The 15,711-nt window shown below is 31.3% G+C and overlaps 2 protein-coding genes across 7 annotated transcripts; one reads left to right on the top strand and one right to left on the bottom strand.

Moving 5' to 3' along the window:
* Positions 1 to 21: 21 nt before the first annotated feature.
* LOC115887237 (polycomb protein eed-like) lies at positions 22 to 2,114 on the bottom strand. Its single transcript, XM_030906602.1, has 9 exons — positions 1,759 to 2,114; positions 1,557 to 1,705; positions 1,336 to 1,504; positions 1,193 to 1,274; positions 992 to 1,130; positions 855 to 933; positions 608 to 798; positions 347 to 548; positions 22 to 293 (listed from the first exon to the last, which is right to left on the bottom strand). Exons 1-9 carry the CDS (start codon positions 1,828 to 1,830, stop codon positions 93 to 95), a joined length of 1,284 nt encoding a protein of 427 aa, XP_030762462.1. The 5' UTR covers positions 1,831 to 2,114; the 3' UTR covers positions 22 to 92.
* A 122-nt stretch (positions 2,115 to 2,236) lies between these two features.
* Positions 2,237 to 15,071, top strand: LOC115887238 (52 kDa repressor of the inhibitor of the protein kinase-like). 6 transcript variants are annotated; one of them, XM_030906605.1, is made up of 7 exons: positions 2,239 to 2,462; positions 2,520 to 2,756; positions 2,911 to 2,959; positions 3,018 to 3,177; positions 3,298 to 3,435; positions 13,455 to 13,568; positions 14,658 to 15,071. In XM_030906605.1, exons 4-7 carry the CDS (start codon positions 3,022 to 3,024, stop codon positions 14,859 to 14,861), a joined length of 612 nt encoding a protein of 203 aa, XP_030762465.1. In that variant the 5' UTR covers positions 2,239 to 2,462; positions 2,520 to 2,756; positions 2,911 to 2,959; positions 3,018 to 3,021; the 3' UTR covers positions 14,862 to 15,071. The 6 variants fall into 6 exon arrangements, with proteins under 6 accessions (XP_030762468.1, XP_030762465.1, XP_030762464.1 ...); XM_030906604.1 differs by having other exon boundaries at positions 2,908 to 2,959; XM_030906606.1 differs by lacking the exon at positions 2,911 to 2,959 and having other exon boundaries at positions 2,984 to 3,177.
* The last annotated feature ends 640 nt before the right edge of the window (positions 15,072 to 15,711 follow it).

Raw genomic sequence — 15,711 nt, 5'->3', positions numbered from 1 at the left:
ATTATTATTTATTAAAATGTAAATAAATATATCATATAATTGGTAATATTCTTAAATAGAAAAAGCATACATAGTATGCAAAATAATATAATTTAGACTATCTTGTCCCATCTCCATACAGTACCATCGTCACAAACATACAATAGTATATTTGCATTTCGACTTAAGGCTGTCTGTCTTATGGCAGTTACACATCGTGGATGCTGTAATGTGTAACATTTAGCTTGAGCTGGATCTGATACATCCAAATCCCATACAAACACTTTACCCGTTTGATTACCCAAAGCTAAAATCTATATTAATTATAAGAAGACTCAGATTATCAATCAAATATTAATGTACAAACCTTTTGCCAAAAATCCATGGCAAATCTCACAAACCAAATTTCACATTCTTTATACTCAAATTTATGTATTATAGTTGATGTGGTTTCGCCCTTTCTTAGATGGTCATCTTCTAATCTACCAGGTTTCCAGCAAATGATACAATTTTCACAAGATTTACTCAATAGAAAATCACCAAACCATTTTACACAATCGACATAATTCCTTCATAGATAAATAAGGTGTAGGTAAAAATTGCTTTAATATAATTTATAGTGTATTACCTATGAATATCTCGCGTAGAGAAATCAGGAAAGTGCTCTTTAAGGGTATCAAATGGCCTGGAACTTCTACTGGAGTTCCAGTTATAGGACTGCCTTATGGCTTCTTTCATATAGTCTTTGTCCATCCTCCATAACTTCAAGGAGTGATCCATTCCACACGACATAACTCTACAGCCCAATAAATCAAAATCCTAAAAAAAATAGTCATAATAATAATATAACCAGTTCAAAAAGTAATGTAGATTACAGCACTTAAAACTTCATCTCTGTGTCCTTCGACACCACCAAATATTGCAATACAGACATCACTTCTTGTATTCCATAATCTGAAATTAAATAGAATGTTGAGAAAAACACAACTATAGAATATTGGAAGAGTCGCACCGTAATGAATGATCCTTTGATACAGACAGTAGTAAATTTGGATCCCTAGGATGAAATTTTAATTCATTGATAGCATGACCATGTCCAATATAATGTCTCAGGGAACTCATTGTTGTGGGATTTAATATTCTTATTACACCTATGAAAATGATAAAAAAATAGGATATCTTATCAAATTACATCCTATAAGATATACCTTACCTCTTGAGCCAGCAACAGCTAGTAGTGGTTTACCTAAATCTTCTTCATAAGACCAAGCACAAGTATAAAAATTTTCATCTAGCTAAATAAGAACATTATTTGATTTACTAATTATATCAATACAATTAAATATATCATCTTACATCTGGATCAGCATAACACTGTAATAATTTGATCCCACCATCTGGGCATTCGTAAATAGTAACTCTGTTACTACCGACAGCCGCAAATATCATCGGTTGATCCTCCCTTAAATGATGGTTAAACTGGACACCAAACAAAGGCTGTCCATGGTCTTCTTTAATGCTACATCTGAAATGTGTCTTTATACATTTCATATTATCTGAAATCTTCAATATCTTACACGTATTTATAAATTGGTTTCAAAACCTTCGGTGTGTTACTACTGAACCTTTTTTTAGTAGTTCGTCCTTTACGCGTTTTATTGGTTGGTGTTGCACTTCTGGAAGTATTATCTGTAGTAGAGGTACTGCCTATACTTGAAGTCTCGTCCTAAAATGACTATTTTATAGTACCACTTCAAATTACAAACTTAAATTCAGTACCGCTTCATCACCTGAACCCTCGGTCATATTAGAGTCATTTTTGCTCTTTTCTTTTACCTCTTGTTGCTTCATTGTTTTTAATTTTTTTGTAGTAATTTAACACAATTTACGATTTCTTAAGATTAGAAATCGTTCCTGCCATCATATAATTTAAAACGATTTCTAATAAGAAATCATAAGTAAAATTGAACATAAATATTACTTATTTCTGTTATCCATCTATTAAATTGTACAAAATTGAGCGGTATTGAGGAAAAATTTGGAATTTATAAGAGTAAAATAAAAACATATAACCGACACGAAAAGAATTTAAAACACATTTGACCACACATTTGACATTTTGACATATTTAAAAGTTGACACTTCCATAGAATAAAACCATATATGCCGTGATAAAACATAAAACCACTAAACTACAAAACTAGAAGTATATGACGTAGTTCAGTGTTCAGTTTGTATATGATTATATGATGTGTTCCAAGATGGTTCTTCCAAGTAGTTCCATTTTTTTATCTTGATTCTCAATTTTCTTCCCGTTAAAGTCTAAGTCTTTTTCTATCTTCTATGGTTATGTTGTTGTTCTGCGATTCTGCGGGTAGAGAGGTAGAGAGCATGTAAAGGTTGTTTGGGGTTGCCATGGGGTTGTCTTTGGGGTTGTTCACGGGTTGTTGTTCAGCAAATACATTTAAAATAGGTATATTCTGGTATGTTGTCAATTTTGTTATGTTGTATGTTGTTCAAGTGTTGTTTTTTTGTTTTAGTTTGTAATGTTTGTACCTATATGACATGGTGTTCAGAGTTAAGTTGTCTCTGGACTCTGGAGTTTAGGACGTTAAGGAGTTAAATTTGGTATAGTTAGATTTGTGTAGTCTCCTCTGGAAGTACATGTAAAGTAATATAAAAGCACCTACTTTTATTTCATTTATTTGTGAGAAGACGGGTCTTGCTTGCTTGATCTAAATTATTTATTAACTTTGTACACAGTAACTTTGAAAAAGGTGAGATGTTATTTAGATTGATGTTGAATAAATCTATAGATCTACCCCTACCATTTAATAAATTCTATGAGCCATGAGCCTTAATGGATCCTTAATACTATTCAAAGAGCTCTTTTTTTAAGTGTAGAGGTCTAATAATTTTTTATTTTAGTAGTGGTCTTTCTGAATTTAGATATTCCTTGATAATTTTATCAATTATTGAGGTAATTTTAAATTTTTCATTATAGATGTATTGATTTCTAAATATTTTGGTTTGCATAGAAAAATGCCATGCTGTTCTGCAATCAACTGCTCCAACAGGACAGAAAAAGGATATCGTTTATACCGTTTTCCAAGGAATGATAAAAATCGTGCCAAGTGGGTCCACAACATGAGACGTGGGGGAAACTGGCAACCCAGTGAAGCAGCTCGTTTATGTGAAGTAAGTACACAAATTTCTAAAATTAGTTTGAATATTTATCTAGGTATATGAAACTAATATTACTTTTTATTTATAAACCGGTCTACAATTAATATTTGTTTTAAGAATGTTAATTTTCAGAAACATTTTGAAAAGACTCAGTTTGAAAATAAACGTGCTGATGGAAAAGTGAAACTGAGACCAAATGCAGTACCCACTATATTTAACCTTCCGAATCCACCTCTGAATACAGAGTGTCTTAAAAGGAGACATTATAAGGTATGCACCAGTTCTATTTACAAGTAATCTAATATCAGCAGACACTTGTTCTCTTAAAACTTTATATATTTTTATATAATATAAACAAGGGTAATATGTATATACAGGGTTGTTCACCACATACGACACGGAAGATTGTAGCTAAACGATTAGATTTTTACAAATTGTAAGTTTTGGGTTTGTTGAAGGACTTTTAGAGCTACAATTTAAAAATATTTTTACATGTTACAGAGTGTCCCAAATAAATAAAAAATATCAAAGTTTTATTTTTTTAAATGGAACACCCTGTATATTATTACATTTTTAGTTTCTACGATTAAAATAAAGGTAAATATGATTAAGGTTTATTACACTTAAACCTTACCGTTTTTGAAATATTTTCAATTTTGTGAAATTGCAGTATAAATTTTAAGGCTTCATTTCTCCGAGGGTATCAAAGTTTATCATATCTCATATAATGGAGCTAAGTTGTACAACGAACTCCCAGATTCTTTAACGTTGAATTTAAATATGCTAACATTCAAAGTACAACTCAAAAAATATATTTTTCAAGGACAAGGGGTAGGAAAATAAAAGTAGACTTGCTCTGACAGGATTCGTAGACTGATTAGTTTTTTTTTATTTGTATATAGAATTTATGTTCTAAACTTGTACACTTGTAAACTTGTAAATTGCGTACTTGTAAACTTTATTGTGTATGTATTCTAAGGTTAAGTAAAATAACACAAGTATCTTTTATCATGTTGTGTAACTTTATCTTAAAAAAAAATTATCTATAATTATATTTGATTGATCTGTGATATAGATGTAATGAAAGGATGAGCCTGTATGAATATTTTTTCTGTATTCCTAGGTTTTGTTCAATAAAGTGCTATAACTCAGTAATAAAAAAAAAAAAAAAAAGTTTTTAATACTAAATATTTACTGAAGTTTATTTATTGATCAGTTATTGTGTTGCTGTAATAAAAATTTTACTACCTTATACAGAGTGTCTAAATATTTATTTTAAATAATTATTAGCTTTAAACCGCAATAACTTGTTTAATTTAAATGGAACATCCTGTATATTTTAAGAGAATCAGATGCACAATTTAATTGTCTATCAAATTGTATTATACCATTTTTTACCTATCTCTTCAATCTTCCGTAGAAAATGCATTTTCTTGTAATTTAGAACTCATTTATCAATATACCCATGGAATACTGACATTTTAGATTATTTTTAAAGATGTACCAAATTTTTAAAGAGCACAGATACTAATATTGTCAATATAGTTCGTTTATTTCATTAAAAAATAAAAAAAAAACTATTTAAATATTTGTTAAAGAGGTCCAATTAATATGATTACAGTATTCAAACTACATTAATTGACTGTTTGCGTTGATTAATAATAATTGCTCCAAATACTAAAAAACTGAATTATTTATGTGTATTAGACAGTGTGCTAAAATGTAACACCTTAAAAATGATATTTGATTTTTTGACAAATGCTTATTTATAACAACAGAGACGTTCATTTTCATAACTTATTATTATATTGATTGCTGATTCAAATCCACATTTATTTAGAATAATTTATTAACGAACACAATTAAGTATGTAACTAATTAGTATTTGGGCGGAAATACCGGTGGTATATTTAATTAATGGTAGACTCTTTTATAAAGATTTAAATAGTTTTCTTTTTGCATACAAATGGGCTAGTAATATAATCGTTTTACTAAAAACGATAATATTACTAGCCTGTACATTTGTTGTTTTAAAAACAATCTAAAATGTCAATATTCCACGGGTATATTGATAAATGAGGTCTAAATTATAAGAAAATGCATTTTCTACGAAAACTTGAAGGGATAGGTAAAAAGTGATATAATACAATTTGATAAACAATTAAATTGTGCATCTGATTCTCTTAAAATATACAGGGTATTCCATTTAAATTAAACAAATTATTGCCGTTTAAAGCTAGTAATTATTAAAAATAAATTTTTAGACACTCTGTATAAGGTAGTATAATTTTTATTATTGCAACACAATAACTGGTCAATAAATAAACTTCAGTAAATATTTAGTATTAAAAACTTCGGAGAAATGAAGCCTTAAAATTTATACTGCAATTTTACAAAATTGAAAATATTTCAAGAACGGTAATGTTTAAGTGTAATAAACCTTAATCAAATTTACATTTATTTTAATAGTAGAAAGTAAAAATTCAATAATATACAGGGTTTTCCATTTAAAAAAATACAACTTTGATATTTTTTATTTATTTGGGACACGCTGTATCTTGTAAAAATATTTTGAAATTGTAGCTCTAATAGTCCTTCAACGAACCCAATACTTACAATTTGTAAAAATCTAATCGTTTAGCTACAATACTCCGTGTCGTATGTGGTGAACAACCCTGTATAATTAGGAAAACTGGAAATCGTCAGATTTACACCAAAATTGGTATACACCCTATTTTGAGGTCGTAGATTACGACTCTGAACCTTTTTCTTGGCGGTCTCTTACCGTTTTTCAGAAAAACGGAAAATTATTTCAACATCGAATTTTTCTTAATTTCTCTTATTTTCAAGGTTTTCTAGCACATATTTTGTTAGGTATTCAATAAACAATGATGTTATTGCTATTTTCTGTTACTTTTTTAACCGATTCTATGCATAATAGAGGAAAATTTGCTAAAATAAATTTGTAAACAATCTGAAAATGTTTGGTTATGTGTTTCTTAAGGTTACCAGACGTCCGGCTAAAGCCGGACATGTCCTCCTTTTTTGGCAATTTGTTAATGTCCGGCCGGCTTTTCTTTATGTCCGGCTTTTTTCCATTTTACGAAAAATTGTTAATTTCGATTTTTATAATACTAAAAAGTGCAAAGTGCAACCGGCGAACCGGCACCGGTCAACCATAAAAATCAAACCAAGACCGGTTCATTAGTGTATAAGATAAAAAAGCAAATAATTTTATTGAAATTTTAGCCATAAAATAATAAATACAAGAAGAAGTGTGATTTTAGCTTTGTTCGGGTTCTTGTTATTACCGATTCTGAACCGTCCTAGAACTCTGCAGCGCATGCGCAAATGAAATAATGTCTTCATATTTCCTTCTGCGCATATGCATCACAGTTCTAGGACGGTTCAGAATCGGTAATAACAAGAACCCGAACAAAGCTTTTATAAGCGTGTGTAAATGCTTAATAAGTAAAGAAATGTCCGGCTTTTTTATATCAAAAATCAGGTTTTTTTGTACAATTGTCCTACTTTTATACACTGTCCATCTGGCAACCCTAGTGTTTCTGGCATTTAAAGCAACGTTGCCCATGCTAAACCTAAATTTAGGGTGTTTTTTTCGGTCATTCTGGGATTACGAAAGGCGGTCGCCAGAAGAACGGCTCCTTCTCATAACTGCTTTTACCAACTATGTAGATCTGACTATTTATAACCATAAAATAATAAATACAAGAAGAAGTGTCAAGTCAATGTTAAATTATGGAAACAGCGTGGCTGCCTGGGTAACTAATTTTCAGATATGGCGGCTGGGACATTTGACATGACATAGACAATGACATAGACATGACAATTTCAATTTTATGAAATTTATTTCCGTTTCCGGTTTTTAATGGCGGGCTGTTCAGGAGGTTTAAATCAGGGTTAATATACTTTTTACTCTTTCTAGTAGTAAATAATACAACAAAATTACTCAAAAATATTTATTTGGAATTTGGAACAATGTAAATATGCAAATCAACACAATTAAAGAGCTATAAACACATAAACTACTGTATCAATATCAAAATATTTAAATAACATCAGAGATGCTGTGTTAAAGTGAATTAGTAAAGTAACAGTGCACTGACTTACAGAAACATGAAGATAAATAAATGTTTTCACAGCTTCACGGGCGTAAAACTAACTAACTGGAAGCAGGAAAAAGAAAACAGGAACCCACGCAAAACCTGGAATCAAAAAAAAATATGTAAAAAAAACATAAATATAGGTACATAAGACTTTTGTGAATTAAATCAAACAGCACTTGAATGAAAATAAAATGAATAAAAAATATGATACATATACATCTAATACCTCATTTGTATTTTAAAAATAATCTACATACATAGATTATTGCTATGAAAATAAAATACATAATAGGTACCTATGTGATATGTAATTACGCATTTCTGTTCATCTTGTAGATAGTTAATATAGGCTGTAGGCTAATAATAGCTCAATAATCATAATTTACCTTGTGTAACTTGCTTTCAATTGCTCAAAATCACCGATCAGTCTTTAAAGTAGAGATACGGAAAAATCCTTGGTAAAGAATATCCCAAGATCCTTGGATCTAAAGCTAAAAAAATATAACAGTTAATATATTACCTATTTTTACATATAATATGGCCCATACCTACTACACGCAGAAACGTCGATTTCATCATTTTCTTTATGTAATTAATATCATATATACTTTATTAAAGTGTTAACAAGGAACTTTATATCAAAAAACATCTTTGTACTTATAAATTTCCGCCGAAATATCATAAACAAGCTTCTAATCAAATCTAAACGGCAAAAATTAAAATGGCGCTCGACCTTGCCAGAGGCCTCGGGAGTTGACACATCGCTGACACACAGACAAAAGAAGAGGACGCCGACGTGCATAAAAATGTTCCGTAACAGAAATTGACAGAAATCATATAGAAATATTCAGATTTTTGTCTAGGACAGTCTAGAAGGCCATGCTTTCTGCCTGGGTAGGACCGCGCCAGAACTGTTTCCAATTTTCCGGTTTACTGTCACCCCCCTGTTTATAACCACGAAGTTGCACGAAAGAGTTTTGATTGCATTGGTTACAACTTCCATACGGATGCGGAGGGTGTTAATCTTTTGTTGTTATATATTATGTCAAAAAAAGATTAACCCCCTCCGCAAAGAAGTTGAAACCAATGCAATCAAAACTGTTTCGTGCAACTTCGTGGTTATAAATAGTCTTTATATAGCTTCTTTGCGGAGGTGATTAATCTTTTTTTGATATAATATAACAACAAAAGATTCCGCATGGAAGTTGTAACCAATGCAATCAAAATTCTTTCGTGCAACTTCATGGTTATAAATATAACAAAAAAAAAGATTAACCCCCTCTGCATAGAGGTTGAAACCAATGCAATCAAAACTCTTCCGCGTAACTTTGTGGATATAGGTAGGTATATTTAATTATTCCCAGATCTCATAATAGGTAATTTATTTAAAATCCCTAATCACCCGAAAAAATAGATGATATGGCAACGTTGTAAATTTTCAAATTTCTAGATCAGGTCTAGAATATATTTGTCTCTCTCATTACACAGAAGCATAGACAAACAAATAAAAAGAGACTGAGGGTGCAGCCACACTATCCTAAAAACGGCGTATCGGCGTAACGGCGTAACGACCTTGAATCGATTTCCAGTAATTCTATTGGCTGAAATTTTTGACAGATGAATTTGACAGATAAAATTCCTGACAGATGAATGTTTCAGCCAATAGAATTACTGGAAATCTATTCAAGGTCATTACGCCGTTACGCCGATACGTCGTTTTTAGGATAGTGTGGCTGCACCCTGAGGGTGCAGCCACACTATCCTAAAAACGGCGTATCGGCGTAACGGCGTAACAGCGTAACGACCTTGAATCGATTTCCAATAATTTTATTGGCTGAAATTTTTGACAGATGAATTTGACAGATAAAATTTCTGACAGATGAATGTTTCAGCCAATAGAATTACTGGAAATATATTCAAGGTCATTACGCCGTTACGCCGATACGCCGTTTTTAGGATAGTGTGGCTGCACCCTGTCAAATCCTTAGACAAGGAAAGAGAGGGGACGGATAACACGCATATTCTCCCGTCATCGGTTTGTGAGGCCAAAATTCGATCGGCGGCCATACTTTGGTGACAAGATTTCGGGGTGACACCGAGCGAATTTTTATGTTTTCTGTGACAACTGTTTTGTTTTAAATTTATAAACTGTGTTGTTTAGTATGGTGAGACGTTCAGCGTATGGCTGCAAAGGCCGACGCGAGAAAAAAGTGGCTGGAATTACATTTCGCAGGTAAAAATCGATACACAACTTTTGTTATGTGGTCTGTATGTACATTTTTTCATTATAGCAGTAAAAATATGTAAAATGCTTTTAATATGTCTTGTACCACATCCAAACCAAACTATTTTTAATAATTCCAAGTAGTATTTTCAATATCCTGTATTATAATTAATGTTTGAAACTATAAATAATGCTACTCACCCTGGATTTCTCCAGTGGCGTAGGGAATTATATGGTGGGTTCATGCTTCCGATCTTAGCCCTAACACTAACATTAGTCCTAACCTCAAGAATATGAATCAATGTTAACGAACGCTAGCGTTCATGCTCTCATTGTATCGGTCCTAACATTAGCCTTAGTCCTAACAGGTTGGGATATTTTATATTCTCGGCTAATGCTAATTCAAAACTGAATCGCGCATGCTCAAAGCTAGGGGTTTTAAGAATTCTCGAAATAATATCTGACATGTTGAATTTGACGCTTTATATTTGCGGTTTATAAATGTTAATAAATCATATATTTTTTGGTCTAGACAGTATTAACGTAAAAATTCGTTTCTCTAGTATTAGAAATAATAAAAATAATTGTAAATTTAGGTTAGTTCAAAACATATGTTTTATATGAGCGCAAGCGCTTACGAGAATATTGATTATTTTCTTAAGACAAGTAGGAGAAGTATGAACGGCCTTTCCTTAAGTTCTCAAGGTTAATTTCTTAGGGTTAATGTTAAGGTTAAGGTTAGGGCTAATACTCGAAGTATGAACCCACCTATAATCAGAGAAATACAATTTCTGCAATAAAAATTTTTTTTATATATTTTACCTGTAAATTTATTTTGATTTTTTTTGCAGTTAATTTCTGCAATAAACATTTTTTTATATATTTTACATGTAAAAAAATGTATAAAGTATTGTTATCAAATATGTAAAATAATTGTAAACTATAAAAAAAATGAAAAATTCTAGTGATAAAAAATCTATATGTATAGTTGTTATATAAAACTTAAATTTACCTGCCAAGATTTGCTGGGGGTGGACAAACTTGTGGTGGGCTACTTGTTACTACATACATATATTTTTTTAAATATTCTTTCAAAAAATTTGCTAATTTAAGTGTATAATAATAGTTTCAGTGAGTAATTAATAAAAATTTAAAAATAAATAAAATAACACAAAGCTTCTAGAATTGTTTTATTTTTTTGTGGATAAATTCGAATATTCTTAAAAATAGGATATTCTTATGATTGAAGGTAACTAATATTAAAAATTATATTATTCATTGAATCCGTACGCAAGTGTGAAGGGGAATGGCTAGATTCATTATTATACCGTATGGTCGAAAAAAAAAACGACGTCCAGTTGGCTTGTAAATGACGATCGACGACATTCCCCATATAATTTTACATATAAAATGCCAAACTGGACGTCGTTTTTTTTTCGATTATACGGTATAATAATGAATCTAGCCAATTCCCTTCACACTTGCTTACGGATTCAATGAATAATGTAATTTTTAATATTCATTTGTGAAATTGTCATTTCCAAACAAACAAGACGCCGTTTTTTTCGATCATACAGTATATATGTATATACACGTTTAAAACATATGTTATTACATTATTTTTTATTTAATTATACATTATACACACGTTAATAAATAAATAATTGCCTTGATAATCAGTCCACTGTGACTGTTAAATAAATTTTGCATTATCGACTTAGATATTCTAATATTATAAAGGTGAGACTATAAAATACAAAATTGTATATGCATTACTCAAAAATGAACGATATATTAGTTTAAGTTTTAATAAATATTTTGTACCGTCTAGGTACAAGCTAATTTCTGATGCTACGTCATTGGAGAATTTCGCGTGGTGACAACTTGCCTCACTTTCAGCTACCGTGTTACCTGTCCCCTCTCTTTCCTTGTCTAAGGACAAATCTCATGGTAAAGAGTGGGACCGCGTTCCCGTAGCGCAACTGAGGGTGCAGCCACACTATCCTTAAAACGGCGTATCGGCGTAACGGCGTAATGACCTTGAATCGATTTCCAGTAATTCTATTGGCTGAAATTTTTGACAGATGAATTTGACAGATAAAATTCCTGACAGATGAATTTTTCAGCCAATAGAATTACTGGAAATCTATTCAAGGTCATTACGCCGTTACGCCGATACGCCGTTTTTAGGATAGTGTGGCTGCACCCTCAGAATAACAATTTTGAAACCAATTAGCAAGACCATGGCAGGACGTACGTCTTTATTATGTGTGCTTTATATGAAAAAGAGAGGTATAAAACGTATCGTAATAATAATCGCATATTCTGGCTGGCGGAAAATTTAAATTAGCCATTATTAGTATTCTTTCGTTCTGAAATTGAAAATTTTCACTTAAACTGATTTATTCCCTATACCACGTAAAGGGAACGTGGTGTAGGGAATAAATCAGTTTAAGTGAAAATTTGCAGTTTCTTTCAGAACGAAAGAATACTACTATTATAAGGGAAATTATAAAAAAAGCAAAAATTGTAAACATATTTATTTATACATAAAAATAAATAAACTTTTTATAATATAATAACAAAAAAGAACAGTGTTTATTCCACTCACCTACCAATTTTAAATGCAGAAGAACTGACTGTTGCAGAGTTGCAGGAAACGATCGGCCAATTATTTTAAAGGGCATTAAAAATCTCATTTTTGAAAAAACTGCCTAATTGCAATAACAAAGTGAATATCCAAGCAAAGAAGACTTTACGAGAATCATGATCCTGAACCATTTTCAAGTCCAGTTTTAATCCTAAAACAAAAGTAAAATAGGTATATTAATTAGACTCTGACTGGCCGTCGAAAGGCGCGTGATCATCGTGAAACAACAAGAAGAAGAGGTATATTAATAAAGTGGTTACTATAAACCAGCTGTAAACTACCTACCCAAAACAAATTAATTGTATTAATTTATGTTAAGAGAGGTTCGAAATATTTTTGACACTACTACTTCTACTTTTTTCTTAATAAGATGATAAATAACTACTTACTTTTATTTTACCGGGTGTCTCTGACATATCTATCAGAGAAAGGGGACACCAATACATATAGAAAATAGATGATACTAGCTCCTGCAGCAAATAAAATAACAAATAGTATAACCTAAAATTATATGTAACAAAATATAAATACCTATATGGAACAAAGGAATTTGTTCCCTATCCATATTCATAAGTCAATAAAATGGAGAGTTTAGAAAAAAAGTTAAATCACCAAAAGAAAAATTAACAAACGTGAATTGTCATGATGTTGTCATCTTGGTTGTCATGATGACGAAAACGAAAGGCGATTGTTCTAATTTCTATTTAGAAATTACGTTTTATATGACTGCTTCTTTCTCTCTTGTTATATTAGAACATTATTAGAATGAGATGTGAGTGGGCCCAATAGACGCAATGCGCAGATCAACATTATTAGAACGAAATTTTGCGTTCTGAGTTGCGCTACGGGAACGTTGTCCCTCTCTTTGCCATTTAATTTGCCAGTCTCTTTTTATTTGTTTGTCTATGCACAGAAGAGAGAAAGAAGGATACATGAAATGTCAAACTTCCATCTGGTCGCAATTTTCTTTGTTATTTTGTTAAGAAGTGTGTAATTTTGTGTAAAGTGTTTTTCAGTAAAATTTTGGACATTTTTCTATCCCCAATCAAGTGTGGCTTTTAGATAAACTATAATATACTGAAAATATAGTGAAATTATTACTGTATATGGCCGAAATAAAGAAAAATTCAATGTTGAATTTATTTTCCGTTTTCCTAAAAAACGGTAAGAGACCGCCAAGAAAAAAGTTCAGATTCGTAATCTACGACCTCAAAACAGTGTGTATACCAATTTTGGTGAAAATCGGACGATTTCCAGTTTTCCCAATAATTACCAATTTTTTTTATAGAATATGGAAGTAGCTATAGTTCCTATACAAGAAAATGTTGAAGAAGAGGAAATTACAATTGATCAAAGTGATTTTGATTTTCCAATCTCACTAAGCAATTCAGATTTATATTCGGTAATTTTTTCTCCATAATATTAAAACCTTAGTAATTAACACTAACTATGTAAGCCTGCAGTGGGATTCTATAAGCTCCGTAGCAAGAAATTTCCTGTCTAGCCTATGCTATTTGTTTATGATTGATGAGTCACTAGACACGAAATATGTTTACAGAATCGGGCTATGGGGCTATATAAATTGGGTCCATTTTAAGGTGGGTTCATACTTCGAGTATTAGCCCTAACCTTAACATTAACCCTAAGAAATTAACCTTGAGAACTTAAAGAAAGGCCGTTCATACTTCTCCTACTTGTCTTAAGAAAATAATCAATATTCTCGTAAGCGCGTGCGCTCATATAAAACATATGTTTTGAACTAACCTAAATTTACAATTATTTTTATTATTTCTAATACTAGAGAAACGAATTTTTACATTAATACTTTCTAGACCAAAAAATATATGATTTATTAACATTTATAAACCGTCAAATTCAACATGTCAGATATTATTTCGAGAATTCTTAAAACCCTTAGCTTTGAGCATGCGCGATTCAGTTTTGAATTAGTATTAGCCCTAAGAATATAAAATATCCCAACCTGTTAAGACTAAAGCCCCGTTCTCAGAACGACGTCGTGTCGCTGGCGACACAGTTTGACATTTCAAACAACCAGTAGGAGCTGTACTAAATTTAAAATTTACAGCTGTTTGAATTTTGTACAAATCCCATTGGTCCTCTTGACGTGTCGCTGGCGACAGTCGCTGTTCTGAGAACGGGGCTTAAGGCTAATGTTAGGACCGATACAATGAGAGCATGAACGTTAGCGTTCGTTAACGTTGATTCATATTCTTGGGGTTAGGGCTAAGATCGGAAGCATGAACCCACCATTAATGAACAAAGATACCTAACCCTTTTTGATTGATTATAATTTTTTGTGTAAAACATAGCAATATAGAATGGAAGAAATTTTTGTCTCATGTATGTAATCATTGTCTTACAGATTAAAATAAAATGCTTGCAGTGGTCCGTGATTTTTAAGATTGTTATTTTCACGATCAAAGTTGAACTTTCAAGGCCTCTTACTAAATATTGTTTTATTAATTTACAGGATGACGACCTTTTTGAAGAATTAAGTGTAGAAAATAGTTTACTAAGGAATCGAATAGAGTGTTCTCAAAATACATCAATTAATGCTTTGCAAATTCAGAATAGATCAATTTGTGAAGAACTGATAAAAATTAAGGATACATTGCCAACTCATTTTATAGAAGACCAAATTAAAGTTTTTGTAGAAAATGTAAAAAAATCATAAATTGATGAAGAAGATAAAAAATCTAAATGGTGACTAATCAATTTCAATCTGTCATTTCTGCGAAGAGTTAACAATTGTCTGCAAAAAACTGGGTATCTTTACCGTAGTTATTAATGCATATAATGTATAAGGTTCAAATCAAAATTCAGATTTTTTCTGATGTTTTTAACCTACTTAAATCAAAGCAGGAGAAATAAACTGAAGAATATATTCTGCCTTTTATTTTGTGATAAATTAGATATATCCCCCCTGAGGATAGGTATATCTGAATCGGGGAATTGGGTATACAAAATCCAATGAGAAATGATCATTAACAGAAGATAATTTACCTCCTGTTGAGCAAAAGGTACTTTTGTCTCTTAAAAAATGATTAAAGGGCATATTCAGTAGGTCTGACAATAGGTGTTTTCCATTTTTTATACCTTTAAGGGATGAGGGTGGCCCACCTCATTTTTTTTTATTTTGTGGACAAAATTTTGTATTTTTATATTTTTGTGATTTGGCATTAAAAAATACTTACAACCCTAAATTTTCACCCTTTTACCATCAACCCCTATTTTTTAATAGTTTTTTTGTTACTATACTCCTCCGAAACGGCTTAACCGAGTATGATGAAATTTTATATGTACATGCATAAATTCAGTAGATATAGTGTAGTATAAAAAATGATTAAAGGGCATATTTAGTAGGTCTGAGAATAGGTGTTTTTCCATTTTTTACATCCCTAAGAGATAAGGGTGGCCCACTCCAATTTTTTTTATTTTGTGGACTAGGGCTGTAACGAGCTCTGTTTTTTAACTTGGTCGAGCACCGAGTACTCGGCTAAAGGTAATGGCCGAGTAGTGGAATC

The sequence above is a fragment of the Sitophilus oryzae genome, unplaced genomic scaffold, assembly GCF_002938485.1.
Source record: "Sitophilus oryzae breed Bouriz unplaced genomic scaffold, Soryzae_2.0 scaffold_557_pilon_pilon, whole genome shotgun sequence".
In the NCBI taxonomy this organism is placed as follows: Eukaryota; Metazoa; Arthropoda; class Insecta; order Coleoptera; family Curculionidae; genus Sitophilus; species Sitophilus oryzae.
This window is presented reverse-complemented; position numbering and strand designations above follow the sequence as displayed.

Excerpts from the sequence above, each read along its gene's own strand:
- LOC115887238 (XM_030906607.1), top strand. The coding sequence starts at position 3,022 with ATGCCATGCTGTTCTGCAATCAACTGCTCCAACAGGACAGAAAAAGGA. Across the intron at positions 3,436-13,454 it reads TTAAAAGGAGACATTATAAG|AATATGGAAGTAGCTATAGT; the intron begins GTATGCACCAGT and ends TTTTTTTTATAG. Across the intron at positions 13,569-14,657 it reads GCAATTCAGATTTATATTCG|GATGACGACCTTTTTGAAGA; the intron begins GTAATTTTTTCT and ends ATTAATTTACAG.
- LOC115887237 (XM_030906602.1), bottom strand. The coding sequence starts at position 1,830 with ATGAAGCAACAAGAGGTAAAAGAAAAGAGCAAAAATGACTCTAATATG. Across the intron at positions 1,505-1,556 it reads AAACCAATTTATAAATACGT|ATGTAGCATTAAAGAAGACC; the intron begins GTAAGATATTGA and ends GACACATTTCAG. Across the intron at positions 799-854 it reads GAGATGAAGTTTTAAGTGCT|GATTTTGATTTATTGGGCTG; the intron begins GTAATCTACATT and ends TATTTTTTTTAG.